Source organism: Salpingoeca rosetta (assembly GCF_000188695.1).
Source record: "Salpingoeca rosetta unplaced genomic scaffold supercont1.11, whole genome shotgun sequence".
NCBI lineage: Eukaryota > Choanoflagellata > Craspedida > Salpingoecidae > Salpingoeca > Salpingoeca rosetta.
Genome location: NW_004754923.1, coordinates 1066305 through 1094268, shown reverse-complemented (window position 1 = coordinate 1094268; position 27964 = coordinate 1066305). Strand labels below are relative to the sequence as shown.

At 57.8% G+C, this 27964-nt stretch overlaps 7 protein-coding genes across 7 annotated transcripts in view; 5 read left to right on the top strand and 2 right to left on the bottom strand.

Moving 5' to 3' along the window:
* The window catches only part of PTSG_04947 (uncharacterized protein), a 6235-nt gene extending 4402 nt beyond the window's left edge, over nt 1-1833 (top strand). Inside the window, exons 7-8 of the mRNA XM_004994205.1 lie at nt 128-280; nt 471-1833. Of these exons, the coding sequence (XP_004994262.1) occupies nt 128-280; nt 471-608 (291 nt within the window). The 3' untranslated portion in view covers nt 609-1833. The remainder of the gene's footprint in view (nt 1-127; nt 281-470) is intronic.
* A 211-nt stretch (nt 1834-2044) lies between these two features.
* PTSG_04946 (uncharacterized protein) lies at nt 2045-3649 on the top strand. The gene is made up of 3 exons (XM_004994204.1): nt 2045-2189; nt 2428-2534; nt 2761-3649. The coding sequence occupies exons 1-3, from the start codon at nt 2104-2106 to the stop codon at nt 3315-3317; spliced, it is 750 nt and encodes a 249-aa protein (XP_004994261.1). The 5' UTR covers nt 2045-2103; the 3' UTR covers nt 3318-3649.
* On the bottom strand, nt 3613-14090 carry PTSG_04945 (serine/threonine protein kinase). Its single transcript, XM_004994203.1, has 7 exons — nt 13363-14090; nt 13038-13155; nt 12726-12807; nt 12501-12571; nt 9155-12225; nt 8885-8962; nt 3613-8570 (listed from the first exon to the last, which is right to left on the bottom strand). The coding sequence occupies exons 1-7, from the start codon at nt 13382-13384 to the stop codon at nt 3958-3960; spliced, it is 8055 nt and encodes a 2684-aa protein (XP_004994260.1). The 5' UTR covers nt 13385-14090; the 3' UTR covers nt 3613-3957.
* Nucleotides 14091-14273: 183 nt separating this feature from the next.
* On the top strand, nt 14274-15834 carry PTSG_04944 (oxidoreductase; the record flags this gene model as incomplete). The annotated part of the gene is made up of 4 exons (XM_004994202.1): nt 14274-14565; nt 14921-15093; nt 15294-15414; nt 15659-15834. The coding sequence occupies 4 exons, from the start codon at nt 14274-14276 to the stop codon at nt 15832-15834; spliced, it is 762 nt and encodes a 253-aa protein (XP_004994259.1).
* Nucleotides 15835-16231: 397 nt separating this feature from the next.
* Nucleotides 16232-20034, bottom strand: PTSG_04943 (uncharacterized protein). The gene is made up of 7 exons (XM_004994201.1): nt 19730-20034; nt 19193-19409; nt 18635-18878; nt 18049-18445; nt 17607-17896; nt 17228-17376; nt 16232-16908 (listed from the first exon to the last, which is right to left on the bottom strand). The coding sequence occupies exons 1-7, from the start codon at nt 19857-19859 to the stop codon at nt 16785-16787; spliced, it is 1551 nt and encodes a 516-aa protein (XP_004994258.1). The 5' UTR covers nt 19860-20034; the 3' UTR covers nt 16232-16784.
* Nucleotides 20035-20181: 147 nt separating this feature from the next.
* On the top strand, nt 20182-23612 carry PTSG_04942 (uncharacterized protein). Its single transcript, XM_004994200.1, has 5 exons — nt 20182-20746; nt 21147-22078; nt 22431-22557; nt 22742-22895; nt 23187-23612. The coding sequence occupies exons 1-5, from the start codon at nt 20626-20628 to the stop codon at nt 23380-23382; spliced, it is 1530 nt and encodes a 509-aa protein (XP_004994257.1). The 5' UTR covers nt 20182-20625; the 3' UTR covers nt 23383-23612.
* Nucleotides 23613-23887: 275 nt separating this feature from the next.
* PTSG_04941 (ubiquitin protein ligase E3A) overlaps nt 23888-27964 on the top strand; it is a 7689-nt gene continuing 3612 nt past the window's right edge. The window contains exons 1-10 of the mRNA XM_004994199.1: nt 23888-24127; nt 24316-24371; nt 24545-24570; nt 24819-24865; nt 25055-25122; nt 25364-25408; nt 25631-25728; nt 26018-26131; nt 26461-27578; nt 27812-27950. Of these exons, the coding sequence (XP_004994256.1) occupies nt 23922-24127; nt 24316-24371; nt 24545-24570; nt 24819-24865; nt 25055-25122; nt 25364-25408; nt 25631-25728; nt 26018-26131; nt 26461-27578; nt 27812-27950 (1917 nt within the window). The 5' untranslated portion in view covers nt 23888-23921. The remainder of the gene's footprint in view (nt 24128-24315; nt 24372-24544; nt 24571-24818; nt 24866-25054; nt 25123-25363; nt 25409-25630; nt 25729-26017; nt 26132-26460; nt 27579-27811; nt 27951-27964) is intronic.

The following is a 27964-nucleotide window of genomic DNA, read 5'->3' as shown; positions in this document are numbered from 1 at the left end:
TGTGTGTGTGTGTGTGTGTGTTCACTGCGGTTTCCCTCTTTCTTTCGTCCCCTGACCATCTCATTCCCCTTTTCCCTCCCCCCCCCACGGCCAACTCGCTCGCTGGTCACACCGCACGTCTGTACAGGGTTCGCAGCAGCTGTCATCCATGTCCACTGCCGAGCTGCGCCGCCTCCAGTCGATGCACCATGCCGCCGTCCGCGACATCCAGGATGCCATTGTCACCGCAGAGAAGCGCTCGGCATACGCAGACGGCAAGGCCATGGTCATCAACTGCAAGGTGCGTCGTTTTCCCTCCCTACGCACCACACCTCATCGCTTGCTTGCCCGCACACACATGTCTTTGGGCTGTTGATCGCCCAGGCCCTGGGTTAGGTTCACATGTACACACACACACGCATATATACATACGCACACAACTGGCTCACCTCGTTCCCTTTTTTCTCTACGTTTTTCTTTTCTACATTCAGGTGTGCTTGGAGAACAAAGTGTCGGTGTGCTCCATGCCCTGCCGCCACGCCTGTCTCTGCGCCTCGTGTGCAGAGCAGATTACCGAGTGTCCCGTGTGCAGAGAACCTGTGCAAAGCACAATGTCCATTTTTCTGTGAGGCGAAATAGGGGGGTGGGTGCTTGTTTTGCGCCTTCCACTTGGGAGTTGCTACTCCCCACGTTCATGCCCCTCTCCGTCGCTCCGTCGTATGGTGTTGCGCATCCTCTGCGCCACCACTGATGTGCCTCTCTGTTCTTTGGGGAAACATACAAACTGTTTGACCGCTTTTATCCTTCTTTCCTCCTTCTTTCCTCCTTTCCTTTGCCATCGATGCCCTCTCCGGGCTCGCAGCACCACTTTTGTCTGTGTGGTGAAGTTACAGCTTGCTGCGTGCACGCAGGCACGCAACCCCGCAGAGCCGTTGTGCTTCGCTTGCTGCTTGCCACACAGTGTTGTTTGTTCTCCATTCCCTCCCTCGCTTCCTTCCTCGGTTCTATTTTCTACCCTCTGATTCTCTTGCATTTCCCCTGCTCCCTTTTGGGTGTTGTTGTCTCTCTCCCTTTTTTCTACATCTTGTTCATTCCTTTCGATGTGTGCATCTTTGAGTGTCTGCCTAAATACTGCTGCTGCTGCTGAACTGTAATGTCTTGAGCGTGGTGTGCTTGCGCACCCTTTTCTGCTCTTGCGTACTCCCTTTTTAAGCGTCGCCTTCGTTGTTAGCTTTCTTCTTGTCCCGCACCGCTTTCGCACCCTCTGGTTCATCTCAGTGGTGAGCTTATCCTAAGTCTGTCTGTTACCGTGCTTGTGGACACGTACGATGTTCTTTTTGGGCGGGGGGAGGGTGGATTGCATGAACCCAAGTCTGCATGCATGCCCATCACCCGCATTGTTCTTTACCTTGCTTGGAAGGCCATGATGCTTGCCCCTGCCTGTCACCAACACACGTCATGCTGTTGTTACTTGAACCCTCTGGGGTGGGGGTGTGCATGTATTTCTACGTTTGCTTTTGTTCCCCATTTTCACGCGTTACTTGCACCACCAACTGTGTCCATCAGCCACGCGCTTCCTCCCTTATTCCTCCTTTGTGTTTGTCGAGGGGATTATGTTTGTATGTTTGCGCGTGGTGAAATGTTCATCTGCTCAGTGAGTGCTTGCTGTTAGCTTGTTTCTCTTCCCACGTATGTGTGTCTTCTCTTTCCAGTTTTTCCGTTGCGGAAAGCGTCGATCGCTGCTTTGTCAACTCGCTCCATGTGTCTTTGTCTTTGTCTTTGGCGGGTATCAATCCCAAACGCCATTCGTTCGTTCGTTCGTTCCCTCGTTCAAACGTAACAACAATAACAACAACATAACAACACCCTTCTGCCGACCAGCAACCAAGCAAATCGAGGACAGCGGACGGGGAAGAGAGTGTGGTGGTAGGAGTGAAGGACGGAAGGGAGGGAAAGAAAGGGAAGACTGGAAGGCTTGGCGCTTGCCACTTGCCGCGTGTTGGTTTTCGCGTGTGATGATTGATGAGGATGATGCTCGTGCTCTTGTGCTTCACACACTCACATCCACTTCGCTGCTCGCTTTGCTTCCCTTGTTGCTTGCATTTTGAATTTTGCGACAAACACATGAGCGCAAATCTGGGAGGACAGCTTGTGCGCCTGCGACGCGCGCTGGACGCTGCTCAGGCATCCGACGGCGAGGCGGACCTGAGGTGAGTCAAGTGTGCGTGCAACCGTGTGTGTCCGCAAACATAGGCGTAGGCGCGTCTGCGTCTCGTGTATGCATTCAATGTGAGTGTGCCTTTTCCTGCTGTCATTCCACTCGTGTTTGTTCACCAACCCAACAACTCTGCCCTCACAACTCTGATCCTTGAGTGTTGCTCCCTGACTTCCTCGTCTCACACTCGCGCATGCTACGCCCCGTACGGCATTACACACTCACACATGCAGGCATGAAGCCATGTCACCACCGATTGTGGCCTGGCTGTGCCAGCATTTGGTTGATCGACAAAACGTTCACAACCTCTGGATGCACCACTGCAGCTTGCGTGACGCTGGTACACACGTGACGCGTGCACTTGCATTTGAGCCTTGTCATTGTGTTCCACTATGCTTCATGTTTGCGCGCACACACGCACTCACCCTTGCTCACGCACGCACACACACGCACACACACACACATACTCACACACACACGCACACACACACACATACTCACACACACATACACACACGCACACACACACACATATACTCACACGCACACACACGCACGAAAAACAGGGTTTGAGACACTGGTGCGCGGATTGGGAAAGACTGGAGTGAACCATCTGTCTTTGCCGTGCAACGACATTACAGACCACGGGCTCATCGCCGTGGAGGCCTGGTTGTCAAGAACCAGTGAAGTTGGAGAGCTGCACTACCTCTCCCTTCGAGACAACCGCCTTACATCCTCATGCGCAGCGGCCTTGGGAAACTTGGTCCAGCGACTACAGATCCGTGACCTCAGCCTGGAGGACATGCCCTCCCTCGGCGATTCAGTTGCAAAGGTGCTCTTCGACCTGGCTGAGCAAGCGTCCTGCAAGTTGCACAACCTGGCCCTCCACAACTGCGGCCTGACAGATGCCAGCCTCCGTTACTTGCAGCATGCACTGCAGCGAACACGCTGCTTGCAGGAGCTGACACTTGCTGGCAACCGCTTCTCCGCGTCAGCCTGTAAGGAGCTGTTGCTGTCCATCCCACAGCACACCACTTTGCGCTTCATCACCTTGCCTGCCTTCCTTCGCAACGACGTACAGCCACACGTCCCACCACATGTTGGGGTTGAATGGATCGGCTGAGCGTATGTGTGTGTGCATGTGCATGTGCGTGTGTGTGCGTGTGTGTGCGTGTGCGTGTGTGTGCGTGTGTGTCTGTGTGTCTGTGTGTCTGTGTCTGTGTCTGTGTGCCTGTGTCTGTGTGTCTGTCTCTCCATCTGTGTGACCATCTCTGTCTCTCTGCCTGCCTGCTTGTGTGTCTGCCACACCCTTGCTTGTTTCTGCACGTGAGTCTGTGTCTTCTCATCCCTTGGAAGTCCACATCTCTTTGCTCCGTCCCTTGCCCCTTCTCACTGCTTTCTCGTTGCTTTCATGTTATTTCGGAAGCATGTCACGTTTAATTGTCATTCACCACGTCAATTCAATAAAATAATGTAATTGAACCTCAAGAGGCATGTAGAGTGAGGCGTTCACTATCGGGGGGTCAGCATAAACACGATAGACATCCAACGCCAACCAACAAATTGTTATGTTAAATTACATTCAAAACAATCGCGCGCCACTTACAAGCACAGGGTCAGTGAAAGCAACACATACACCCACTCGACTCACTTTCACTCACTCTGGTACTCACCCCCATACTCACTTACACTCACTTCAACACTCTTCTCAAATAATACACTTACCCAACACACTACACAAAACACATGACAAACACGCCGTGTCACTTGAACGCGCCGCGCATAAAGGAGAGGTTGTGGCTGGAGAGCTTGCGGGACAGGCTCTGCTTGCGGCCAGCAGATGGCGGACGCTGACGAGAGGCAGACCGCTGCAGCTTGCGAAGCGTCGGCGGTTGCAGCTGCTGCGACTGGCGAAACAGCTCGTCCTCGCTCTTCCCTTGCACATGCAGCAGGAACGTGTGAATCTCCGGCACAAGCAAGAGCTTGTACGTGCCCGCCTGGTACGCCGCCATCTCCGTCAGCAGCGACCCAAGCAGCCGCATCTTGGTCACGTTCAGCATGCCACGCCGCGCAAAGTCCTGGTTGCCCTGGTGCAGGAACGTCAGGTCGCGGAGGTACATGCCAAAGTACGGCACGCACGGCGCAGCCGTTTCCCGCAGCAGCGCGCGGTAGTTGCGGAAGTTGTTCTCCGCAGCCATCACCGTCGACAGGCGCACGTGGAGCTCAAGCGCCTTGGCCGACAGTGCGTCCCACGTGTCGCTCAGCCGGCGCACGGCCGCCGTGCCAAGCGCAGAGATGATGGCCATTACCCCGTTGAAGTTGCGCAGCTTGTGGCAGTGGTGGGCCACGTGCAGCAGCTGCTCAATCACATAGCAGCGCTGCTCAAGCGCCTCCTCGTCCAAAATGATGGTCGCCACCCACGACGTCACCTGGTTGAAGCGCACAATGCACCGCACCACCGCGTCCGCGTGCTGGCCCGGCAGCGACGGCAGCGACGACGATGCCGTCGGCGACGCGGGCGTCACCATGCGGCGGAAGCACTCCGCCACGGTCACGTCCTTAAACAGGTCGTGCTCAATCAGCGTCATCTGCCGCGCAAGCTCCACGGGGCACTCCAACAGCGCCCGCACCGTGATGCGCTGCACATCAAACGTTGGCGGCAGCATGGGCGTACCAGGACAGCCGCAGATGTTGGAGCGCGGCTGCGACGTCGATGCAACGCGATCGCGCCGCACGGGCTGGTTGTTCGGATTCGGGCGGCCACCACCAACCCCACCGTTGCTGCGACCGCTATTGCCGCCCACGTTCATGGCAGCGAGCACCGCCGCAGGCTCATTCACGCACAACAGCTCCATGTTTCCACGAAGCTCAACCTCCAGCGTGGCTGTGCCTCCGCTGGCTGTCGTCGCAGTGGCGCTGCCCCGCGTGCTTGTCGGAAACAAAACACAAGCAGACGCAGACACGCGCGTGAGAGCACCACCGCTCTTCTTGTTGCTGCCACTGTGACGCGGCTGCGGCTGCTGGTCGCCACCGCGCTGACGCTGGCGCTGGTCCTTCCGCCCGCGCTCATCAGAGGCGCTGGCCCTGTTGCCATCCGAGGCATTGGCATTGTCGTTGTTGCTGCCGCTGTTGCGGTCGAGAGCTGCACTGCCACTACCCGGAGCAATGCCACGACGACGACGCTGGTGGTTTTCATCAGACGTCTTGTGTGAAGCTGCACTGCCCGCCCCGCCACGTGAGGACGACGACGACGACGACGCGCGGGTGTCACTCTTGCTACAACTCGAGCCGCTGCTCACGCTCTTGCTCCGTGCGCGCCGCAAACTCATCCTGAAGCCCCCGCCGCTCTTGCTACCGCCGCTGCTGCTGTTTCTGCCTTTATCGCTGCTGCTGTTCCGGCGGCCTCGCCCGGCTGACCGCGTCTTCGACTGCCCTGCGCTGCCGGTGCGTGCGTCATCCACATCGCCCTCGTCCTCCTCCACGAGTGACGATGAGCGCCGCGGCTTTGAATCCACACCTGCGCCAGGAACAGAAGCAGCCGTCGTGCTGTCATCCTCCAAGTTGAGGCGTCGGCGCGACCGCACAAACGCCGCGGCATCGCTGTGACGCCGTGGCCGCTGCTGGCGCTGCGACTGGTGCTGCTGTTGCCGCGGCTGTGTTGCGCTCACCCCTTCCATCTGTGTGGCCATGGGCGAGGCGTCTTTGCCTTGGCGCGTAGGTCTGCTGATGGGCCCGCCCAGCGTTGAGCGGCGTGGCTGCTGCGGATGAGGAACAGCACCGCCCCCGGTGCCGGTGCCGGCAATGCCGGCCCGACGGGACGGGGACAGCGTGTGCATAGGGGCAACCGCCGCCAGTGTGCCAGGGGAGCTAGCCATCTGTGGTGACACGGATAGTGAAAACGCAGGAGGAGCTGCCGCGCGACGCACCAGCTGCGGCGACGTGGGCATGGACTGCTGCCGTGACTGCGTCGGCGTGTGGGCGCGAGAGCCTGTTGGCGTGTTGCGCACCGTGTACATGGGCGTCCCTGGCCGCGGCGTCGTTGGCACGCTGGTCTCTGGCGACGACACGCCACGTTCACTGCCGCTGTGCAGGCTGCTGAACGACTTGTCTCCCGTGGCCGCAGGTGATGACAGCAGCGACGTCAGTTGCTGCGACAGCGGCGAGCGAAGCGGTGACCCGCTGCCAGCCGGACCATGCCCAGCACGGCTGCCACCGTGAAGTTGTTTGTGCAGTGGCGAGATGGAGTGGGAGTGCGCCCGCCCACGGAACTGGGCGTGCTGCGGTGATTGCGACAGCGCAGTGCTCCGCCGCTGCGCACCCATGGTCGGCTCTTGGCCCTTTCCTTGTTGTTGCTGTTGCTGTTGTGAAGCATCTTCGTGCTGGTGCTGTCGTTGTTGGCGGTGTTGTGCCTGTGGCTGTGCCTGTGGCTGTGGTTCGCCTGGCTTTGGCGCGTCCTGCTCACGCTTCTTCTTCGCAGCGACTTCGTCGGCTGGCGTGAACATGTCTAGATCCAGATCGCTGGCATCGTCAGACATTTCGTCGTGCGAGCGCCCGCTGCCGCCTCGGCCCCGCAGCGCCGCCGCTGCCGTTGCACCCGGAGACATGGCGGCTGTCGACGCAGATGCCGCCGATGACGACGACGACGCCGCCGGCCTTGTGGACACAGACGACCGCCCGCCCACGCCCGCCGCTGTGGATGTTCCCTGCGTCCACGTGCCGCTTCGCTGTGACCGCAGCCGCATGCCAGCATGCACGTTCTGGTTGCGGTTGGCAGCAGCCCCGCCGAGCGCGCCCAGCTTGTCGCCGCCTTCGTCTGCAGCCGTCATCGCAGACGCCATTGACGCCCGCGTCGATGCTGTTGCCGCCACCGCCGCGGCCTGCGCCCTGCTGGCCCCTGTGCTGGTGCCCGCGCGAGTGCGCACGCCGGACGCCGGTGCCGACTGGGCAAGGCCTGCCGCCGGCTTGGACCGCGAGGGCGTAATCATCAAGGGGCGGGGCGGGTGCGCGCCTCGCTTCTTCGAGCCGGGGTTGGTGATGGTCGTGGGAAACAGGACCTGGTGATCCGAATCCCTCAGCTGCTGCAGGCACGGGTGCGATTGGATCTTCTCCATGAGCGTTTCGCTCACCTCCTCCACGAGTGCGTCGTCGGCGTAGACCACAAGCTCCGTGCTGCTGAAGAAGAAGATGAGGCATGCCTGCTTGGCGCCAAACATGGACCAGCCGGAGCGGTCCCGCGTCCGCTCCCACCGGCGCAGCGACACAATCTCGTGCGTGTGCAACACGCGCTTCGTCTTGGCGTCAATCACAAACACGTACTGCGGTGAGATGCCCAGGATGCGCGGGATGCGGCGCTTCGAGTCGGTCGGCTGCTTCACGTTGAAGTACACGCAGTCGTGCGCAACAGAGAGGTTGTACAGGTGGACGTACGTGTGCTTGGCGTCGCGCTCGCTCTGCCGGCACATGTTCTGGAACTCGGCCTTGATCAGGGCAGGCACGTCGCGCCCGCGCGCAAAGGCGGGCGGCATGATCGACTTGACCTTGAACGCCGGCGTGACGTCTGGCGGCAATCGCTGGTGCGGCAGAAGCTTGCGGCGAATTGACTCCTCAACCACCAGCTGCACCGCAGCCAAGGTCGCAGCAATGTCTTTTGGAATCGGGATGCTCCCGGAGAGCACACGCTGGCGGGCGTTGTCGTACAGCCGGTTGTGCGCAGCCTGGGCGTACGACGACTGGTGGCGCGTTTCCGTCAGCGCGCGCGGGCCGTTTCCAAACGGGTTTGGGTCGCTGCTCTCCGCCATGCGCAGGACCTGCTGCAAGCACGCCGCCTCCGCCTCGTACGCGGGGCCCAGCAGGCGCATGTGCTCCAAAAATGCCTTGACCTCCGCCTGCATGGCCGAGCGCTCATGCATCAGCGGCTGCACCGCAAACAGCCACGCTCGCAGCAACCGCAGTGTGCGCGCGTGCGACGGCGTGACTGCCACTTCGTCATGCGTCGTAAACACATCCGCAGACATGGCGCCGCGGCGCCGGAACTCGTGTGCCAGCAGGCGAAACACAACGAGCGGTTCGTGGTGCTGGTGGACAATCAGCAGCGTGGCCATCGTGGCAATGGTCGGCATGTTGTGGTGCAGCAGCAGCGACAGACACGTCAGCAGATTGCCCGCACGCAGCTTGTGCCACAAGCCCTCGGCATCTGCCACGCCCAGTGCCGCACCGCCCACGACTGTGGCGGATGGTGCTGGGGCAGCAAACGAGCCGCGGGTGGACGAAAGGGTGGCCGTGGTTGTAGTCGCGCCAGTGTCTGCACGTGAACGCACGTCGATGGGCGAGTCGCCAGCTCCATCATCTTCGGCCAAGCCACGCCCAGATGTCGCATCTGCAACGCACACGAAGGCGAACAGAAGGGAAGTTGTAGCGGTTGATCGGTGAATGCAGCCGTGGTGGCGGTCGGTGGTGGGTGAGTGAAAGTGGGGGTGAGTGTAAAGGTGACGAGAAGGAAAGCAGCATGGTCTGAGAAGGAAGCGTGCGGTTCCATGACGACGACGACGATTATGAGGATGAGGAGAAGCACAGGCGAGAAGGCAGCGGAGAGCAGCGGAGAGCAGCGGAGAGAGCCAAAAAAAAAAAAAAAAAGAAGAAGAAGAACATTGTGCGAGAAGAGAAAGAGCAATTACGCATGCTGGGGCTCACCAATGATCATTTCATCTGTGTTGAGCACAAGAGGGCCGGGGTTTGGGAGAGGCGCTAGCAATTCCACATCGCCAGCGTCTGTTCATGCCACAGCACAGTGAGTGAGATGAGAAAGTACCGTGGACGAAAGGAAGTGCGTCACGATACCAAGATAACACAAAAAAAAAATAGCCGAGGCCCTTCGCCGTGGCATTCACACACACACACACACACACACACACACACACACACACACACAATCACGTGGAGTCATGGGCCGAATCAAAGCACCTTGATGGCCGAGGATGACGAGGGAGAGGACAGCTTCGTTGTGGATGGCCGCGTGGGGCTGCGCAAAGAGTTTGCCCAACAGGTCAGAAACACCCATTTGCTCCAGCACCTTGTGGCTATCCAGGTCATGGCAAAGGTTGGAGAGCATGCTGACGAGGTTGGATAAGAGGCCCGCCGTGAGCGAGGGCAGGCCCGTCAGCACCGTCGTGGCCATGCTCGTGCGCCGAGAACACACAATACCATCGCTTGCCACATCGTCACCATCGTCGCTATCGTCGCCATCATCGCTATCGCCGCCACGTCGACCGCTGTCACCGCGGCGAATAGCCTCTGCTTCTTCGGCCTCAAGCGCCTCCGCGCGCAAAATGTCTTCTTCCGTGAACCCGTGCACAAACTCGTCGTCTTGAATGTCCTCCTCTGAGCTCTCCTCGCCCACGGCACCACCCTTGTCCTTGGTGCTGCTGTTGCTGTTGTTGTTGCTCTTATTGCTGCGTGTATCACCATTGCCAACGCTCGGCACGGGGGCTGGGAGCGAGGACTGGCCATCCCCATCCGCACCATGCAGGCGGCCAGTGATGCCGACCAAGCCAGGCGAATGCATGTCCGTGGCAGCAGCAGCGGCAGCAGCAGACGTGAACACGTCATTGCCAACAGCTTCCGCGCCCATCATCCCGCGCCCTTGGCCGTTTGCCTCTTCCTCCTCCTCTTCTGCCTGCATGATGGCGAATTCGCGTTGCACGGCTGAGACGAGGCGCTGAAGATTGCTGTGATCTGCGCAGAGCCGCCGACGAGCCTTGGGCAGGCGCGTCAGCAGCACAAGCAGCGCGCTCAGGTCCGTTCGCACCTGCTTGTTGGCCTCCGCATCGCACACCATGGTGAAGAGCGGCAAGAAGTCGAGCTTGGCCAGGGAGACGAGAAAGTCCACGTCCTGGTCTGGAAACGCGTGCAGGCCCGTGAGGAGCGAGTGCAGGCACGTCTGCTGCACCTCGCCCCCGACGTGGATCAGCGTGAGCACCGTCTGCAGGATGTCCTCGTCCAGCAGGCCGCGGCCCGTGAGCGCAGTCGAGTTGTGGACGTACGCCTCGACCAGGGCAGACGCGTCTGCGTTGCGCTGACACAGTGCTTGCAGGGCGTCAAACACCTTCTCCTTCTTCAGCTCGTCACACAGGAGCGCGTGCGTCTCCGGGTTGATGGACAGCCGCGCCAGCGTGCGCAGGGAGCCCAGCTCGTCGTTGCCGCCAGCGAGGTTATCGCCAATGGACTGGCACAGGCAGCGCTGCGCCTCTGCCAGCGCCGGCTGCAGGTCAATCGGGCGCTTGCCGTCTGCGTTGACCGCTCGCACGCAGGCGCCGTTCTCCACCAGCAAGATGCTGCACTCGTGGTTCTCTGCCTTTTGCGCGGCAAAGAAGAGCGGCGTGCATCCGCTGTCGTTCGTGGCGTTGACGTCCGCGCCGTTGTCCAGCAGCTGCATCACCACCGCCTTGTTGTTGCAGGCGGCGGCACGGTGCAGGGCCGTGTCGCCCTCCTGGTTCAGTGGCGCGTTCACATCCACGCATCGCACATGCAGCAAGTGCTCCGTGCACTGGCTCGCCTCTGCCGACAGGGATAAATAAAGCAGCTGCGACAGCACTTGCTCGCGCGGGATGGAAATCGGGCGGTCCCCGCCACCAGCATCGGCACTTGGACGGTCATCGCCGTGCGTGGGCGTGGGCATGGGCGTGGGCGTGGGCGTCGTCGTCGACGTGGTAGAGGCAGAGCCATCTGCCTCAACAGGGGTTGCTGCGCCAGTTGCGGCGCCGTCGTCGTCCTCTGCTTCCACAGATGCGCTCTTCTCAATCTCGGGCAGCACCTCTGCCAGGGCGTCACCGTCATTGGTGCGGATGCTCACAAGCGCCTTGTTCAGCAGCGGGTTCTTCGTGTCCACGTGCAGGCTGAGCTCGTCCGAGGGCATGTTCTCGTTGCGGTTGCGCTCCACGAGCGACTCGATGCTGCCAGAGAGCTCGGCCGCGTGCCACGATGCAACGCGCGTGCGCTGTCGTCCGCCAGCGCCACCGCGCCCGCTCGAGGACAGGCCAAGCTCCTGCAGCTGCTGCTGGCGGCGTCGCCGGTTCGCGCGCTTCACGTCGACAGCAAACGCATAGAGGCGGTTGCCGTCGCGAAACTGGGTCAGCGGGTTGGCGCCCACGGCATCAATCACGCCGTTGCTCAAAAGCGTCTGCATAAACTGGACCGCCTCGGCGCGCGTTTCCACCTCCTTCTGGGAGACGAGCCACGTAACAATGGCGTCGCCCGTGAAGGACCGCGCGTGCTTCTGGCCCTCCTCGTCCTTGTGCTCCTTGAGCATGGACAGGGCGCGGAGGCGGGCGTGGATACGCGCGGCGCGCTGCTCCAGCACCTGCAGCGATGTCGGCTGTCCCGAAGCGGTCACGTTGGCGGCACTCGATGTCCTGGTGATGGTCCAATTGGCGCCTTCGCTGCGCGTGCGCCGGTGGCCCTTGCCACGGAGCCGTTGCACCTGCGCAGGCGACTGAGACGGCCCATGGAGGTGACGCTGTCGCTTGTGCTGCGCCTGCGACTCGTGGTGGCGGTGTGTATGGTCATTTTGTTGTTGTTGTTGTTGGTGGTGGTGGTGGTGGTGCTGCTGCTGCTGGTGCTGTAATTGTTGCAGTCGCGGCTGTGCCAGGTGGCTGTGTGGTGTGGCCGTGTCGCCACCGAGTGACTTGGAGCCGGAAGCGGCCGACATGAGGCTCTTGCTCTCCTCAGGTGGGGACTGGGTGACGCAGCTGTCGTGTGCGCTGCCCATGGAGGCGGATGCGGGCCCGCTGAGCCGCGATGATCGCGACGCCAGCGATTCGCTTGTCTGCGATATCACAGAGTCACCGCTCTGCAGGGAGCGCCCGCTCACGCTGGTGGTGTCCGTGCTGCTGCCTTCCCGCGCTGCGCGGAACACCTCGCCCAGGGCTGTCACCACCGCTTCGGCGGCCTCCTTGTCTTGCGCCCGAAACACGTGGCAGATAAACCCAAGCGGCATATCCCCGATGAAGTTGGTACATACGTACGCAAAGTACTGCCTGCAGTATGTGAGTGTGAGGGTGTGAGTGTGAGGGTGTGTGTGTGTGTGTGTGTGTGTGTGTGAGGGAGCGTGTGAGCGTGTGTGAGCGTGAAAGTGAGTGTATCATGCGTGGCCACGATCCATGCAATCGACGAATCTGAAACACACACACACACACAAACACCACACACACACACACACAAACACCACAAACACATACACCACACAAACACAAAAACACAAACACCATATGATAACGAAAGAGCACAGCTGCTACTTGAGGTGTGAACGCACCTCAATTCTGTTGTCACGGGACCGCAGCAGGAGTAGGATATTTGTTGGAGCGGCGAAGACAGGCGCTCCTCCTAAATAAAGCACAGCAAGTGAAATGTGGCTTGAGTGGTGATAGAAGGATTCAAGTCGACACATCGACACACACGCCAACCTTCACATGTGTACATTCCATGTAGACGACGACCACGGCAGGCTGGCGGGAAAACAAACCAAGCGGCAACATACCTTGTTGTTCGTTGTGAAGCACTTGACATGTGTAGGAGTGATGGCAAAGGTCACTTGGACGGCGTCTGCGTCAGCGACGTATCTGTTGCGGGTTGGAGCAACGCCAACCACACGTGAGCTCAGGATGATACGAGTGCTTTTCATCACCACGTTCATTGGCTCGACACAACAACATGAGAACACACACACACACGTGGCACAACGCAGCACATACACACACATGCCCCACAACGCACCACACAAACGCACACACGCACGCACAGACACCACATGATGGCAATATGGCAGCAGCAAGAACGGCATGGAACGTACTGTGGAGAGTTGAGCTGAGTCAGGCCGCGCATGGCTCCGACAACATCTTCGCTGCGCCTGTGATGGCTGACGTGTGCGCTACCAATAAACCACACGTCGCCGAACGTCGTCCGAGAGCCTGTATGGGTGCGCCACAATCAGACAACGGAATCGAGTTGAATGCCATCTGCGTGAGCGCACGCGATGCAGGGGTGACAAGCACACTAGGGCATGCAAATACGGATGCACACGCGATGCATACAGAGGCACGCACACACAACCATCACGCACACGCATGACGCACGCAACCATCAAGCACACGCAAAGTGTGTGCACATGGACTTACTGTTGGCGCTCTCGGAGCTCATGATGATGGTGCTGAGTCAAGTTCGCTGAGGGGGCCCCTCAAAACAAACACGCGTTGAGAAGAGCGTGGTGTACCACTCAGAAACAAGGTGGGAACTAGAAGCGGATCGGGAACACACGGGTGTGTCAATAAGGCTTGGGGTGCCTTGAGTTGTGGCTCCACTTGAGACGGGTGGAGGTAAGAAACGATGCTTCACGTCAGAGGTAGCACCACACCCGCGGAAGGTGGCTTTTCGTGGACGTGGTTGTGACTGAGGTAGGTCGGCGGCTCAAACCAGAACAAAAGCCAAAAGTCAGCCGCCAAAAGCAAGTGTTGCTGCCGCCCTTGTGCGATGGTGCAACCCCGCAAAACCAACCAAATAAAAGAGCCGGGATTGCTTGCTTGTGGTGCACCGTAAGTGACCGACCGCGATGATGTTGTGTGACGTTACAATCGTGTGTCGTGTGTCTTGTGTGTGTGCGGTGTGATTCTGACTTCCACACACAAAGACAGCAACCTGGTGGTCGGAAGGCGCTGCCACTTCAGCAAGCAGCACAAAGAGAGAGAGAGAGAGAGAGGGAGGGAGGGAGGGAGGAAACAAGGCAAAGGAAGCACACGCAAGAACGGTGCGATGGCTTGCTTGCTTGCTTGGAAGACACAAGACCCAAGCAAGCGAACAGATACGAAGAAGGCGGAGTGTTTGTTTGGCTCGACACCCACAACCAACCACATGAAAAAAGTCGCGAACAAGAAGGCAAGGGACGCGAGGCGAGCGAAGAAGCACAAGACGCGAAAGAAGGGGCATGAAAGAAAAATCGCCACGTGGGTGTGGAAGAACGTGTTTGCTATATCTTGACACGATTTTCTGCAAGCCAACAAAAACAAAAACAAGCCAGCAAGCAGCTCCCACGATGGCGCAGCGGTTCAGTGGGCAGGTGGCTGTGGTGACTGGTGGGGCGAGTGGGATTGGGAGAGCGGTGTGTGAGCGGTTGGGAAAGGAGGGCGCCACCATTTGCATCTTCGATGTCAAGGATGACGCCATGCAGGAGACGGCAGATGCTCTGGCATCCCAGCATGACATCAAGCATGTGAGCTGTCACAAGGTGGATGTGGCCTGTGAAGAGAGCGTCAAGGCAGCGCTTGCAGCGGTAGAGGCTGCACACGGTCGTCTCGACATCATGATCAACTGCGCAGGCATCGTTGGTACGTGCAAGGCGTGTGTGGCTGCCTGTGTGTGTCTGTGTGTGCTTTTGTGTGCATGGTGTGTATTTTTGTGTGCATTGTGCATGGTGTGTGTAAATTGTGTGTGCATGGTGTGTGTAAATTGTGTGTGCATGGTGTGTGTAAATTGTGTGTACCAGTGAGCTTGCACGTTTGTGCGCTTACAGCGACGTGTGTGCCAAGTGAGCTTGCACGTTTGTGCGCTTACAGCTACGTGTGTGCATGTGTCTTGTATGTGTCGTTTTCTTGCCACATGATCTCTACAGACGTGTTTTCACACACACACATGCACACGCACACACACACACACACATGCACATGCAAATATGTGCTACAGGGCCCCACGGTGTCAAGATCGAGGACGTGGAAGGGGATGCGTTTGATCGCGTCCTTGCCGTCAACCTCAGAGGCAGCTTCAACATGACCAAACACTGCCTGCCGCTCATGTCAAAGCACGACTACGGACGCATCTTGCTCATCGCCTCAATCGCCGGCAAAGATGGCAACGCCGTACGTAGCACCAGCATCTGTGATGTGTATGTATGAGTGTGTGCGTGCTTGCGTCTGTGTACGTGCGTGTGTGTCTGTGTGCGTCTGCGTGTCTGTGCTGTTGCATCTCTGCTCGACCTCCCCCCCCATGTCTCCGTTCCACCTTTCGTTTCAGTGCCCTCAAACCTTGCCTGGTCCGCTGTCGTTCGCTGCTGCTCCAGGGCATGTGTGCCTACTCGACAAGTAAAGCAGGGGTGATTGGGCTGGCCAAGGCTGTCGGCAAGGAATATGCAGAAACCAACATCACCGTCAACGCGCTGGCCCCAGCCGTCATCAGAACAGGTTGAGCCTGTGTGTTCGTGTGCCTTTGTGTGCCTGTGTGTTCGTGTGCCTTTGTGTGCCTTTGTGTCTGTGTCTGTCTGTCTGTCTGTCTTTCTGTCTGTCTGTCTGTGTCTGTGTCCGTGTGTCTTTGTCTACGTCTACGTCTACGTCTATGTGTGTGTGTGTGTGAATGTCTGTCGCCCTGCACCCACGCCTCACACGCCGTGCCGCTACCAATCAATCACTCGCTCCCCCGCGCCGCCAGCCATGGTTGCCGGAATGAAGCCGGAGCAGATCAAGTACATGACGGACAAGATACCCATGAAGCGATGCGGCCTGCTTCAGGAAGTGGCAGCAACGGTTGCATTTATCGTGAGCAAGGAGGCATCGTTCAACACGGGGTTCTGCTTCGATCTCTCCGGTGGCCGGGCCGTGTATTGATTGGTTTTATCGAGTGGCCCTTTTGCCTGGCTCATTGATGTCACAGTTTTTGCAGCAGCTGTTTGCGATCGTGCGCACATACATCCACATCTATACACCACGTTTGTGTTCGTTCTTCCCTTGCCCTCGTTATGTCCCGTGATCCATCCCACGCGCGTGCATGTGTGTTGCAGCAGCTGTTTGCGATCGTGCGCACACATGCATTCACATCTATACACCACGTTTGTGTTCGTTCTTCCTTTGCCCTCGTTATGTGTCGTGATCCATCCCACGCGCGTGCATGTTTGCCCATCTGTGTTCCCTCCCCTCCTCTCCCTGTCACAAATACAATACAATACAACGAGCACGTTCACGTGTCGCCCTTCTGCTGCACTGCTTGCGTTGCATGTACAAATTATGGCGGGCTTTCTTTTCCAAACACATGCAACAAAGATGAGGCGACCAATAGACATGGTACGACCTGTGCCAGTGGGCAGTGCACCAAGCAAAACCGATGAAAACAGACCACTGCCAACTGTGCAGCGTTCTTGTAGACAGCGCGCGCGCGCGTATGAGTGTGTAGGAAACCCCGACACACAGACACGAAGGTGCACGCAAGACATGGCCGGAAACTCATCGTGGGTAGATGGGAACAAACGAACACGCACTGCCACTGCCACTGCCACGGAACCAACTCATTTGAATCAAACTGTCACACACGTGCACACATTCACACAATCTCACGACACGCAACCCAATGCAACACTACACTACACGAAACAATGCAGACCTCACAAGCCGATACACTGAGGGAATCAGTTCAAGGGTGCACGCATGGACCATTGTGGTGTACATATTTGGTTCAAAACAACAATGAGACAGGAACAAGAAATGGCTGGAAGTCAAGTGAATCATGCACAAGACGCGTTGTCACGCGGTTGCTGTTCGGGTGCTTCCTCCCCCTTCTCCTCCTACATGGGCTCGCTGATGACCTTTTCGTAGGTGTCGACCATGAGCTGCGTTGTGACGAGCTCGCCAAACCGCGCCATCAGGCGGCACTTGTAGTTGGACGATGGGTTGCGACTTCTCAAGATGCTGTGTTGGGTGGTTGGTGAATGTCAATTCAGGAAACGGGGCACAGGCGTGTTCACATGCGAGTACGTGGAAATGAGAGAGTGTGTGTGTATGTGTGTGCGTGGCAAGCAAAGTGAGCGCGTGTGAGCGCATGTGAGCGCATGTGTACGTGAAGACTTGTGCAGGGGGTGAGGAGGACATCGAAGGAATTGCAAGGCTGTTCGAGTCAGCGTTGAATATGGGGGAGGGGGTTGTTGTCGCTGCATCCTTCCCACACGTGTGTTCAAACGTACGAGCCCTTGTGGCAAGGTGCAAGGATGGGCGTGATCACGACACGTACCCGACGCAGTTCTGGACGTGCGTGCATTCCGCTTGGCAGTCCTCCACAGAGAGGCCATAGAAGATGTCGAGGATGTCTGCAGACTCGAACATGTTCACAGGTCGCAGGCCCGTTGCAAAACCATTCGATCCTTCCGCGTACACAGAGTACTATCACCACAACAGCACAACACCACGCCAACGCAGCGGGCAGTGAGCGACAGCTTATGCTGATGCTGGACTGAAGGCCAGAACAGAGTACGCACTCACGCACATGCACATGCACATGCACACAATCACACACTTGTTCGCACGCACGCACGCACACGCGCGCACGCACACACAGTCTCAACCAACGCGATTGCGTCGCATGGACACATTCTCTCGTCTGAAAGACCGACCGTGATGATGGGTGGTGGTATGTCAATCTCCTGGAGCTTGGTATACACGGTGCCGACGCTGGTGAGGTCGAGCGTGCTGCCAGTGCTCTGGTCGTTGGAGTCACCGAAACACTGCACCTTGCTGTCGTCCATGCTGCTCACTTCGATGGCCATGCGGAGGCAGGACTCGTTTGAATCGCATGCGCGCAGGCACGCATCTGGGTGGTCTGCCATCATGTCCACGACAACCTCCGGACCAAACGACGGCACGCTCACGACGCCGATATCAAGCTCGTACAGGAAGCGGGTGGCTACAGGACATGCACGTGCACAACATATAACGTGAGGTGGCTGGAAATCAACGCAGGTAGAGCCACGACAATCAAGCCGCGCCCCCACCAGCACACACACACACACACACGCACACACACACCAACACACACACACACACACACACACACACCTGCTGGCTTTTCGCAGATGTATGGGCGGCGGTCGAAGCAGGAGACAGTCTTCCAGGAGCCACCGCGAAGGCCATCAGTGGCGATGACGCAAGTGGCGGGGCCAATGATCGTGGAGTCAAGCCAGTTTTCATACGAGACTTCCTCGCCATCGGACCAGCCAAACACGTCCGTCAGGGGATCGTAGAAGAGGCCGATAAACGGGAAGGAGGTGTCCTCGTTCTCCTGCACAATATCACGCACCCAAATGGAGTCGTCAAGGCTCTGGATGGTGGCCAGGTAGGCGTCGTTCTGCTGGCACATGACCTGCGCGTGGTATGCCGAAGGCTGGCGCCTCGCTTCATACCGCAGGCACTTGTCACCGCGCAGCTCCCAGCCCTCCTCGCAGAAGCGGCGTTCCTGTTGCATTGAAGAAAGGCAGATTGCAGGTACATTAGGACCTTCACCACGCCAAGCGTGTCATGCCCTTCCATGGCATGGCGAGTGGAAGCAGGGTTGAAATTCGACACGAGGGAACGGCTTGAGATTGAACGGTGCAACGAAGGGCTGGCTGACATTGCCACGCGCGTGGAAATGATTGTTTCGTACCGCGTATGGGATGGCAGGACCAACAACGATGCCAACGTCCCGGGTCGAGGGCGTGCTCTGCACAACAGTGGTGTAGACGCTGGATGAAGACGTGGAGCTGCTGGTCGTCGTGGTAGTTGTGGTGGTCGTCGTGGTAGTTGTGGTAGTTGTGGTGGTCGTCGTGGTCGTCGTTGTGGTGGTGGTAGTGGTGGTCGTCGTTGTGGTGGTGGTAGTTGTGGTGGTAGTGGTCGTCGTGGTCGTCGTGCTGTCGGGAAACGAGTAGGAAGAGGGGACAGCGAGGCAAGCAGAACGCAAGGAGATGGAGGGAAGCGGGTGGATGAGTATCTTCTCAGCACATCTCAACATGTACAGGGGTGAACCTGCTGCAGACATGGTGGACGGCGCTGGCGCCTACTCACTTGCCAATGCCAGGACTCCACACAAACACAGCAGTTTAGCACACAACACACACACCCACACACGCACCCGCACCCACACACGCACACGCACCCACACACGCACGTTCACATACCGGCACATCTGCGCGCACGCTCGCATAAATACGCTCACACCACGCACCTTGGGCCGACAATAGTGATAGTACCACGCATGTACTCGGGGTCAGCCTGGCTGACGAAGACGACAACGTCTCCAGGTGCGTAGGACGGGCGGTTGAACGTGTAGCGGAAACGATCGCCTGGGGGCAGGTACCCGTCGATGCCCTCGTAGTCGGTGCCACGAACCTCGGTCACAGACTCCGGGCGCGTACCGATGTTTTGCCAGACAACAGTGTCGCCTGTGGAGAGATGTTTGCGTGAATATGCGTGTGTGTGTGTTTACGTACGTGTGTGAATGTGAAGGTGTTTGTGTGCGGGTGTGAGTGTGTTTGCACGTGAAGGTATTTCTGTGTGTGCGCGTGTCTGTGTGCATGGTTGAACATCAATGTGTCCACATGTGCGACTATGCATGTGTTTGAATGTGTGTGAGTGTATGTACGTGTATGTGTGTATGTGTGTGTACGTGTGTGTGCCAGTGCAGAGACGCGTCAAGGGTGCCCCACGAGACCTTGGTCGTGGGAATGCTTCCCCGACTCGGATAAATGGTCAACAAACGTACCGATGGAGATTTGGATGTCAAAGGTGGCATCGTCAACGGACGGTGCCCATTGAACAGCGAACTGGGCAGCATAGCCGCGCGCAACGCAGAGCGCTGCCAGCACCAGCAGAACGCGCGTGTGGGCCTGCATCGTGCCTGCGTACGTCGCGTGTATTTTGTTCTCGTGAACTTGCAGTTGGGGTAGAAGGTCGGGTGGTGGGTGGAGAGCGCGGAGAGGCGAGCACCAGCCGTTTCGGGTGGGTGCTGCTTTGATTCCCTGTTGCGTTGTGTGTGTGTGTATGTGTGTGTGTGTGTGTGTGTGTGTGTGTGTGTGTGTGTGTGTGTGTGTGTGTGGTGAACAATCAAACACAACAAGCCTTCCTTCAATGGGCTGCCTGCCATGAGCAAATAAACCCCACAATTCCAAGACCCACCGAAAGTTGCAGCAAATCACACACGAATCATCACACCATCGCTCAGCTGCGACCGGACAAGCGAGACGACAGAACGACCGACAGATCTTCTTGCTATTTCTTGAGACTTTGAGAGAGGAGCAAGGAAACTTGGGAAGGAAGGAGGGTTGAGAAGAAGCTGAGAATGGGTGAAGGAGAAGAGCAAGGGAGATTGTTGAGGCTGAAGGGAACCCGCAGCAGACAGAGCACTAGAGCAGACAGCACCACCAGACCACCGCCCTCAGGCCCTCCTCTCCCTCCTCTAGCTCTCCCTCCTCTCCTGCTTTCGGCACTGTAGAAACTTTTACATATTTTCGGGTAGTTTTCACGACAACGTTGTCCGCGACACCCAAAATACACACAGCAACCAACGACCACCAACATCACATCAACCAACCAAACAGACAGACAGACAAACCTCCTTCAGTCCATCAGCGCAGCGGCTCGCAGTGTAGGCAGACAGGCATGGTGAAGAAGCAGATCACGCAGGACACCTTCAATGAGGTGGTCCAGGAGAACATCACCGAATTTGACATGTCGCCGGAGGAGGCCGTGAACGACGCAGTGGAACAATTCACAGCGCAAGGTGCAGCAAACGGCACACGCTCGGCATGGTGGATGCAAGAGATCTCAGAGCACTGTGTGTGGGTGATTGCGCTTTGCTACTTCCATGTGTCGTCGCTTTCTCATCCATGCTTGCACGGTGCTCTGCACACTTTCTTACGCACATGCCACACACACACGCGCACGCACACACACACACACATCAACCACCACCACCACCACAACAACAACAACAACAACACACACACACACACACACACAAACACACACACACACACATCAACCACCACCACCACCACAACAACAACAACAACAACACACACACACACACACACACACACACACACAAACACACACACACACACACACACACACACACACACACACACGCTGCCACCAACGCACACTGCCAACGCGTAAAGGGATCGACTTGTCGAACATTGTCAAGGCGTTGGCGTTGGAAGCCGTAGGAGCTGGAGAAGCAGGCGAAAGCCCGGCTGTGGGCTTGTTGGAAGAGCTGAAAACATGGACACAGGGCGATCATGCAGCCAGCGAGGGGCAGGATCTGGACAGCGCCGTCACAGCAGCTGTAGCCGAAGTGGAAGCGCCACTATCAAAGCTGCTTGAGCTGCTGCCGGAACAGGAGAACCGTGCGCTGGCGGGGGCCAAGGGCGGGTTCACCACCCTGCTTGCCGTCATTGAGCGCGTGGCGCAGCTTGCTGCGGAGGATGCGCCACACAGTGAGGACGCCAAGGCCAAGGCCACACACGCCCTGGGCGTCGCTCTGCAGACACTCGCGGCACTGCTAGAAGGGCAGCCGGATCTGGTCACACCACCCAACCCGGACAGCGTCGTGGCTGAGGTCCACGACAACCACCAGCACATCAAGCAGCTGTGCGAGCACATGACGGCTTTCAAGCACGTGGGCCACATCCAGCAGCACGGCATCACAGCCATCCGCCACGCGTGCACCAAACACGAAACAAACCGGCAAACGTTTGTCGCAGAGGGGCTGATTGAGCTTCTGCTGCACTGCGTGGAGAAGCACACGGAGCATCCGGCCGCGGTTGGGGAGGCGGCCCGGTGCTTGCGCATCCTCACCTTTGACGACGACATCCGCGTTGCCTTTGGCAAGGGCCACGAGCACGCAAAGCTGATGGTGAACCAGCACAGCGCCCTCGCCCGCATCATGAACACCCTGGCGGCGTTTACGGAGGACGCTGCCACCACGGCCGAGCTGTGCAAGACGTTGGCCAAGCTTGCCGTGCGCAATGAATACTGCCAGGAGATTGTGGACCTGGGCGGGTTGAAGCTCCTCCTGCCATCGCTCACAGCCCACGAGGACAGCGTCGAGGTTGGTCGTTTGTGCGCGTGTGTATGTGCTTGTATCTCTGTGTGTGTGTGTGTGTTGAGCTCTAGAGTGTGTGTTTTGTGTGTTTGGTGATTTGTGTGTTTTGTGTGTTTGTTTGTTTGAGTTCGTGCGCGTACTTTTGTTCGAGAGAGAGAGAGAGAGAGAGAGAGAGAGAGAGAGAGTGTGTGTGTGTGTGTGTGTGTTTGTGCGTGCGTGTGTGTGAGTGAGTTGGGGGTTCCTTTGTGTTACCATTTCTCTTTGCACTGCACGTGCACGTGCGTCAGTGCCACTGCAACACCCTCACATCCATATATTCTTGTGCGTCGTGTATGCTTCGGGTGTGCGTTGCGTGCAGGTTGCTGTGTCTGCGCTGCAGGTGCTGCGTGCGATTGCGGGCAACGACGACGTCAAGGCGAAGATTCGCGAAGTGGGTGGTGTGGAGGCCATCATCGCAGTCATGACCCGGCACGTCAAACAGCGCGGTACGTGCTGTGTACAGGCGTGCTCTCCATGTGTGTGAGTGTGTGTGTATGCACGTGTTGAACGACACCTTCAACGTGCTTTTGCTGAGTGGCCTTTCATTGTGCTTCTCCCTCCATCTTCCATCCTCACACTCCTTCTGTGCACCCCTCCCTCTTACACATGCTATTCCACACCGCACAACAGCCGTGCAGGACAAAGGGTGTGCTGCGCTTGCTGCGGTGTGCCTCCGCGATGTCGAGAATAGCAAGGCGGTGATTGAGGCTGGTGGCGCACACGCCATTGTCAAGGCCATGGTCATGTTCCCAGACAGCGCAAGTCTACAGAAGAACGCCGCCAGGTGAGCAAGGAGCACGTGGCTTTTGTGCATGCGCTGCGTGCATGAGTGCGCATGTGCGTGCATGTGTGCGCATGTGTGCATCTCAGTATCCACTCCACCCACTAGTGTCCCTGTCTACCACTCCCTCACTCACCCATCCACTCACTTTCTCTCTCCCTCCATCCTGCCTCGCTCCCTCACCCCCTGACTGCTCTCACTGTCTCCCTCACCTCCCCTCTCTGCGCTCCCACCATTGCATCTCACCTTTCCCTCACCCCACCCAATCTGTTCACCACAACCGCCACGCCTTAGGGCGCTGCGCAACATTGCCGCACGCAACCCGGACCTGCGGGCGGCCATCTTGGCGGAGAGTGCCGAGCACTATCTGAATGTTGCCATGGAACGCAAGGAGACATATGAGGACGCAAAGGCGGCGCTGCGGGACCTTGGCTGCAAGGTCACTCTCTTGGAGCCGTGGAAGGGCAACGGCAAGGGCGTCAAGGAGTGACGGTGTGATTGTGAGTGTGCGTGTGTATGTGTTTGTGTATGCGTCTTGTTGTGTTTTTGTGTATGCGTGTTGTTGTGTGCTTGGTATGCGTGCGTGGTCATGTGTGTTATCGCGTGCGTGTTCGTGTGTGTGCGGGGTGTCCTTTTTGGCTGTTGTGTTTGGTCTTCTTGTGTGTGAACATAGCATAGCATTTGTGGGCTTGCTTGCCATATGAATGAGTGATTGAAGCTGTGAAGCGAGTGGCTCATGAGCAAAGTACGGCATGGACCGAGAGACAAACAGACAGACAGACACACACACACAGACACACACACACACAGACACACACACACACACACACACACACACACACACACACACACACACACACACACACACACACACACACAAAGCAACCATTGTTTTGTTTGCATTTCCTCTCTCCTTTTCCTTCTTGCTGACTTCTTGCTTGTGTTTGTGGACAACGACGACACATACACACACACACACACAGCAGACACACACACACACACACACACACACACACACAGCAGACAGACATGGACGGGGGTGATGGTGGCGGCCGTGAAGGCAGCAGCCACAACAGCAGCAGCAACCACAACGGCAGCAGAGCAGCGACCCAAGGCGAGACCAGCGACGGTAGGAGGAGCTCTTCGACCACCACAAGTGGTCGTGGGAGGTCAGGCACCTCGAAGAAGAGCAAGAAGACACCCATCCCACCCGAGGACTACTCAACTTTCCTCAAGTGTGTCGACAGGTGTTGTTGCTCGCCTACGCGTTGCCTGCTTGTGTGGGTGTGTTGTGCTAGCGGCATATGTGTGTGTGCGTGTGCGTTTGTCTGGGCGCACCTTGATGTCGCGTGTGCTGTACCCTCACGACCAAGTTGTGGCGGCCACGCCTGTGCTTGCTTGTGGCGCTGGTGTTGGTAAACAGGAGCTGCCGCCTTCTCACAAAGCATTACGTGGGCCAGTACTTTCTCCAGTACCAGGGTACGCTGCTGTGCGTGCGTGTGCGTGTGTGCATGTGCATGTGCATGTGTGTGCGTGTGTGAATGTGTGTGCGTGTGTGAATGTGTGCGTGTGCATGTGTGCACGTGTGTGTCCCCGCATTGTCTCGCGCCATACCACTCACAAACTTGGGCTTGCTGATGATGCACTCTCAGAACAAGACAAGGCCAGCGGTAAAGAGGTACGTACAAGCGTGCGTGCGTGTGTGTGTGTGCGTGCGTGCGTGCGTGTGTGTGTGTGTGCGTGTGTGTGCGTGTGTGTGTGTGTGCGTGCGTGCGTGTGTGTGTGTGTGTGTGTGTGTGTGTGTGTGTGTGTGTGTGTGTGTGTGTGTGTGTGTGTGTGTGTGTGTGTGTGTGTGTGTGTGTGTACGCTGCGTGCACGTATGCTGAGTGTGCTTTTGCTCACGGGCCCCTCTGGTTCCCGCTGCAGCCTAACCCCAAGGATGTTGCTTGTCGAGCAATTGCCGCCGTCCAAGGGTAAGCCAGGCCTCCCTGTGCACCTGCATACCCATGCGCGCGTGTATGAGTGTAGGCGGTTTGTTTTGTGCGGCTGCTCGTGACGAGTACACCCCACTGTTTGAGTACACAACACTCCATGTTGTGACGTGCTTTCTGTTTCTGCTGGTCTGTCGTCATTGTCCTCACTCGCTTGACACCACCGGACAGCTTTGGTCTGCAAAAGTTGCAGAGCACCCGTCGAGGCGTTCGCCTGGAACACATCACCAAACACAAAGGTGTGCATACATGTGTGCGTGCATACATGTGTGCGTGCGTGCGAGCATTGTCGTGTTCGCGAGCGTTGTCGCACTTGCGTGTGCACCATCACCCACACCTGTGCAGGTCCACTTTCAAAGACATACACACAAGCGTACACATACGCACACACAACAGCACATACATACGTGTTACCGTACATGTACGTCTGCACACTGTCTCATGCACGTACCCCGCTCCCCCCGGTTTGTTTTGTTGCAGGCCCAGAGTTGCAGCAGTTCATGGTTGAGTGCTTCTCTCACCTCGGTACGTCGATCAAGCAGTTCGAAACCCACCGTCACCGTCACATCATACAAGCCCCACCACCACCACAACCGCCACCACTTCCAATGCTCGCACCCGTCACACCACTGCCGCCCGTACCACCCACCTCACATTACGCACCCCCATTCCCCAAACCCCTCATGCCTTCCTCTTATGCTCATCCCCTCATCCTTCCCCACCATCCCCTCACTGCACCGCGATTAGCGAGCCTGGGGCACCTGTTTTTCGAGCCGTCGACAGCAGACTCGCCGCTGCGCTTGAACTGGCGGGAAATGGGCGACTTTTACGCCCAGCATGCTGAGGTGATTGGCACCCTCCACACGTGGTCTTGGGAATGTGTGGGACAGTGCATGTGGTTGTCAGTATGAGAGTCGGGTGCAATGAACATGTTCTCTGTTGAGCTCAAACAGCCACAACATACATGCATGGCGTGTTGTCATTGCGCGTGTGCCTGTCTTTCACACAGCATCACACACATACACACAACCTTTCTCACTCTCACTCACACACACTCACACACACACACTCACACACACACACTCACTCACTCACTCATACACTCACACAACTTCATACGCGCACACACGTCAGGAGCTGAACACGAGTGCCATGAAGACAGCGATGAAGACTACGCTGGCACGGGCAAAGACGATTCTGCAATCGCACGACTGCGTCTCGCGAAACAATCTGCGCGCCATTGTCAACGTAGGTGCTGTTTGCCTGATGGCGGTCTTGTAACGTGCACGCACATGCCTGCACACGACTCGCCACTCCCGCACCAATGCTGCATGAAAGTATGTGCCTTACAACGCACCTATGCACACACTTGCGCGCACACTCACATGCACCCACACAAAAACGCACACAACACACAAACGCACGCGCACACACACACACACACTTGCGCGCGCACACGCACCCACACACACAAACATACAACACATACACACACATACGCACACAACACGCACCCACAACCCCCTCCCCCACACACACCCACAAACGCACACAACACGCACGCCCGCACGATGCAGCTGCTGTTTCTGACGGTGCTTGGGATGAGCGAGGAGCCGGAGATTGTGGTGGCGATGGGGCGGACGCTGCGCTATGTCTTCTCTCCCTGCGCAAACGCAATTGCACACGTGCTGGCCATGTTGCCACGCGAGCTGTTTGCAGACATGGTGCGGCGGGTGGAGGCAGCGCTTGCCATCCATGTGCTCAGCATCCCAGAGCCCTCTGTCGACTACCACGGCGTGGTGATCCACCCAATGTACAAGGACAGGACGACCAAGTGCTACCTGCAGCTGCTTGACATGCTGTTCATCTCAAACCTGCGCCGGCGGCCCGTGACCATCATCCAGGGTGTTGACTTTGCCGGCGCGGGCGAGGTGGAGGTGGGCGCGAGCACACCTGCTGGCGGTGATGAGGGCGAAGGGCAGGGCGCAACGAAGATGGTGGAGGATGTGCAGGTGGAGGGCGACAAGCAGAGCGGGCACGACATGGACACGGCCAAGGACGAAGAGGCATCCACACATGCAGCAACCGGCACAGCAAGCAGTACTGACACGGCGCAATCAGCAACAGCCGCATCAGAAGCAGCGACAGCGACTTCGGGGGATGGCATGGACACGAGTGCAGACACAGACAACGGTGAGCCGGGGCTGGCCAACGCGGCATCACAACGTGGCGATGGTCGTGGCGGTCGCCGTCATGCTGGCGACGATGACGACGATGAAGGCGATGGCGAATGCAACGGCGATGGTGGTGGTGGCGGCGGTGATAATGACGAGGAGGACGAGGAGGCGTGCGTTGGGGGCACGGATGCAGGACAAAGCGGTGGTTATGGCGATGGTGATGGCGATGACGACAGCAGCGATACCGGCGGGCCAACCAGTGTTGGCAGCGACGAGACGGATGAGAGCATGGATGGTGTGGCAGCGCTGCGACGCACCTCCGAACGCGAGCAGGAGGACATGTTTGACTTCAACTTTGACCCGCGCCTGCTTGTGAGCCGCAAGGTTGACGAACCGATCAAGAACGCTGGGGAGCGCATTCCGCTAGAAGATTTTGTCAACGAGGCCATCAGTGAGGAGATGGACTACCTGCTTGATGTCGTCGTGCTGCTCCAGACACAAGTCTACACCAACCTCGGGTGCGTTCTTCGTGGGTTGTGGGTTGTGGACTGTGGGTTGTGGTTTTGTCTACATTGGTGCTGGGTGTTCATGCTTGTGGCATATGGTGTGTTTTTGACTCGCTCGTGTGCGTGTATGATGCCCCACCACGGACCCACTCACCCTTTCTTTGGATCATCCCCATATGTATGACCTTTGCACACCTTTCCACCCCCTTTCTCTCCCCCTCTCCTGTTTCTCGTCGATTCTTCAGGCCCGTCCCCTCTCCGCGCCTCTCCTTCTCCCGCAGTGCGCCGTATGTCCTGAGCGTGGATGCAAAAGCGCAACTCTTCTCGCAGGAGACCACGATGCTGCAGAACAGGGCCGCACGCGCCATCTTCGGGGCAGGCATGGTGCGGTTTGGTTT

Excerpts from the sequence above, each read along its gene's own strand:
- PTSG_04946 (XM_004994204.1), top strand. The coding sequence starts at position 2,104 with ATGAGCGCAAATCTGGGAGGACAGCTTGTGCGCCTGCGACGCGCGCTG. Across the intron at positions 2,190-2,427 it reads GACGGCGAGGCGGACCTGAG|GCATGAAGCCATGTCACCAC; the intron begins GTGAGTCAAGTG and ends TCACACATGCAG. Across the intron at positions 2,535-2,760 it reads CTGCAGCTTGCGTGACGCTG|GGTTTGAGACACTGGTGCGC; the intron begins GTACACACGTGA and ends CACGAAAAACAG.
- PTSG_04942 (XM_004994200.1), top strand. The coding sequence starts at position 20,626 with ATGGTGAAGAAGCAGATCACGCAGGACACCTTCAATGAGGTGGTCCAG. Across the intron at positions 20,747-21,146 it reads GGAACAATTCACAGCGCAAG|GGATCGACTTGTCGAACATT; the intron begins GTGCAGCAAACG and ends CAACGCGTAAAG. Across the intron at positions 22,558-22,741 it reads CCGGCACGTCAAACAGCGCG|CCGTGCAGGACAAAGGGTGT; the intron begins GTACGTGCTGTG and ends ACCGCACAACAG.
- PTSG_04943 (XM_004994201.1), bottom strand. The coding sequence starts at position 19,859 with ATGCAGGCCCACACGCGCGTTCTGCTGGTGCTGGCAGCGCTCTGCGTT. Across the intron at positions 19,410-19,729 it reads TGACATCCAAATCTCCATCG|GCGACACTGTTGTCTGGCAA; the intron begins GTACGTTTGTTG and ends ATCTCTCCACAG. Across the intron at positions 18,446-18,634 it reads GTCCTGCCATCCCATACGCG|GAACGCCGCTTCTGCGAGGA; the intron begins GTACGAAACAAT and ends TCAATGCAACAG.
- PTSG_04945 (XM_004994203.1), bottom strand. The coding sequence starts at position 13,384 with ATGAGCTCCGAGAGCGCCAACA. Across the intron at positions 13,156-13,362 it reads GAGCTCCGAGAGCGCCAACA|GCTCTCGGACGACGTTCGGC; the intron begins GTAAGTCCATGT and ends GCACCCATACAG. Across the intron at positions 12,572-12,725 it reads GCTTCACAACGAACAACAAG|GAGGAGCGCCTGTCTTCGCC; the intron begins GTATGTTGCCGC and ends TGCTTTATTTAG.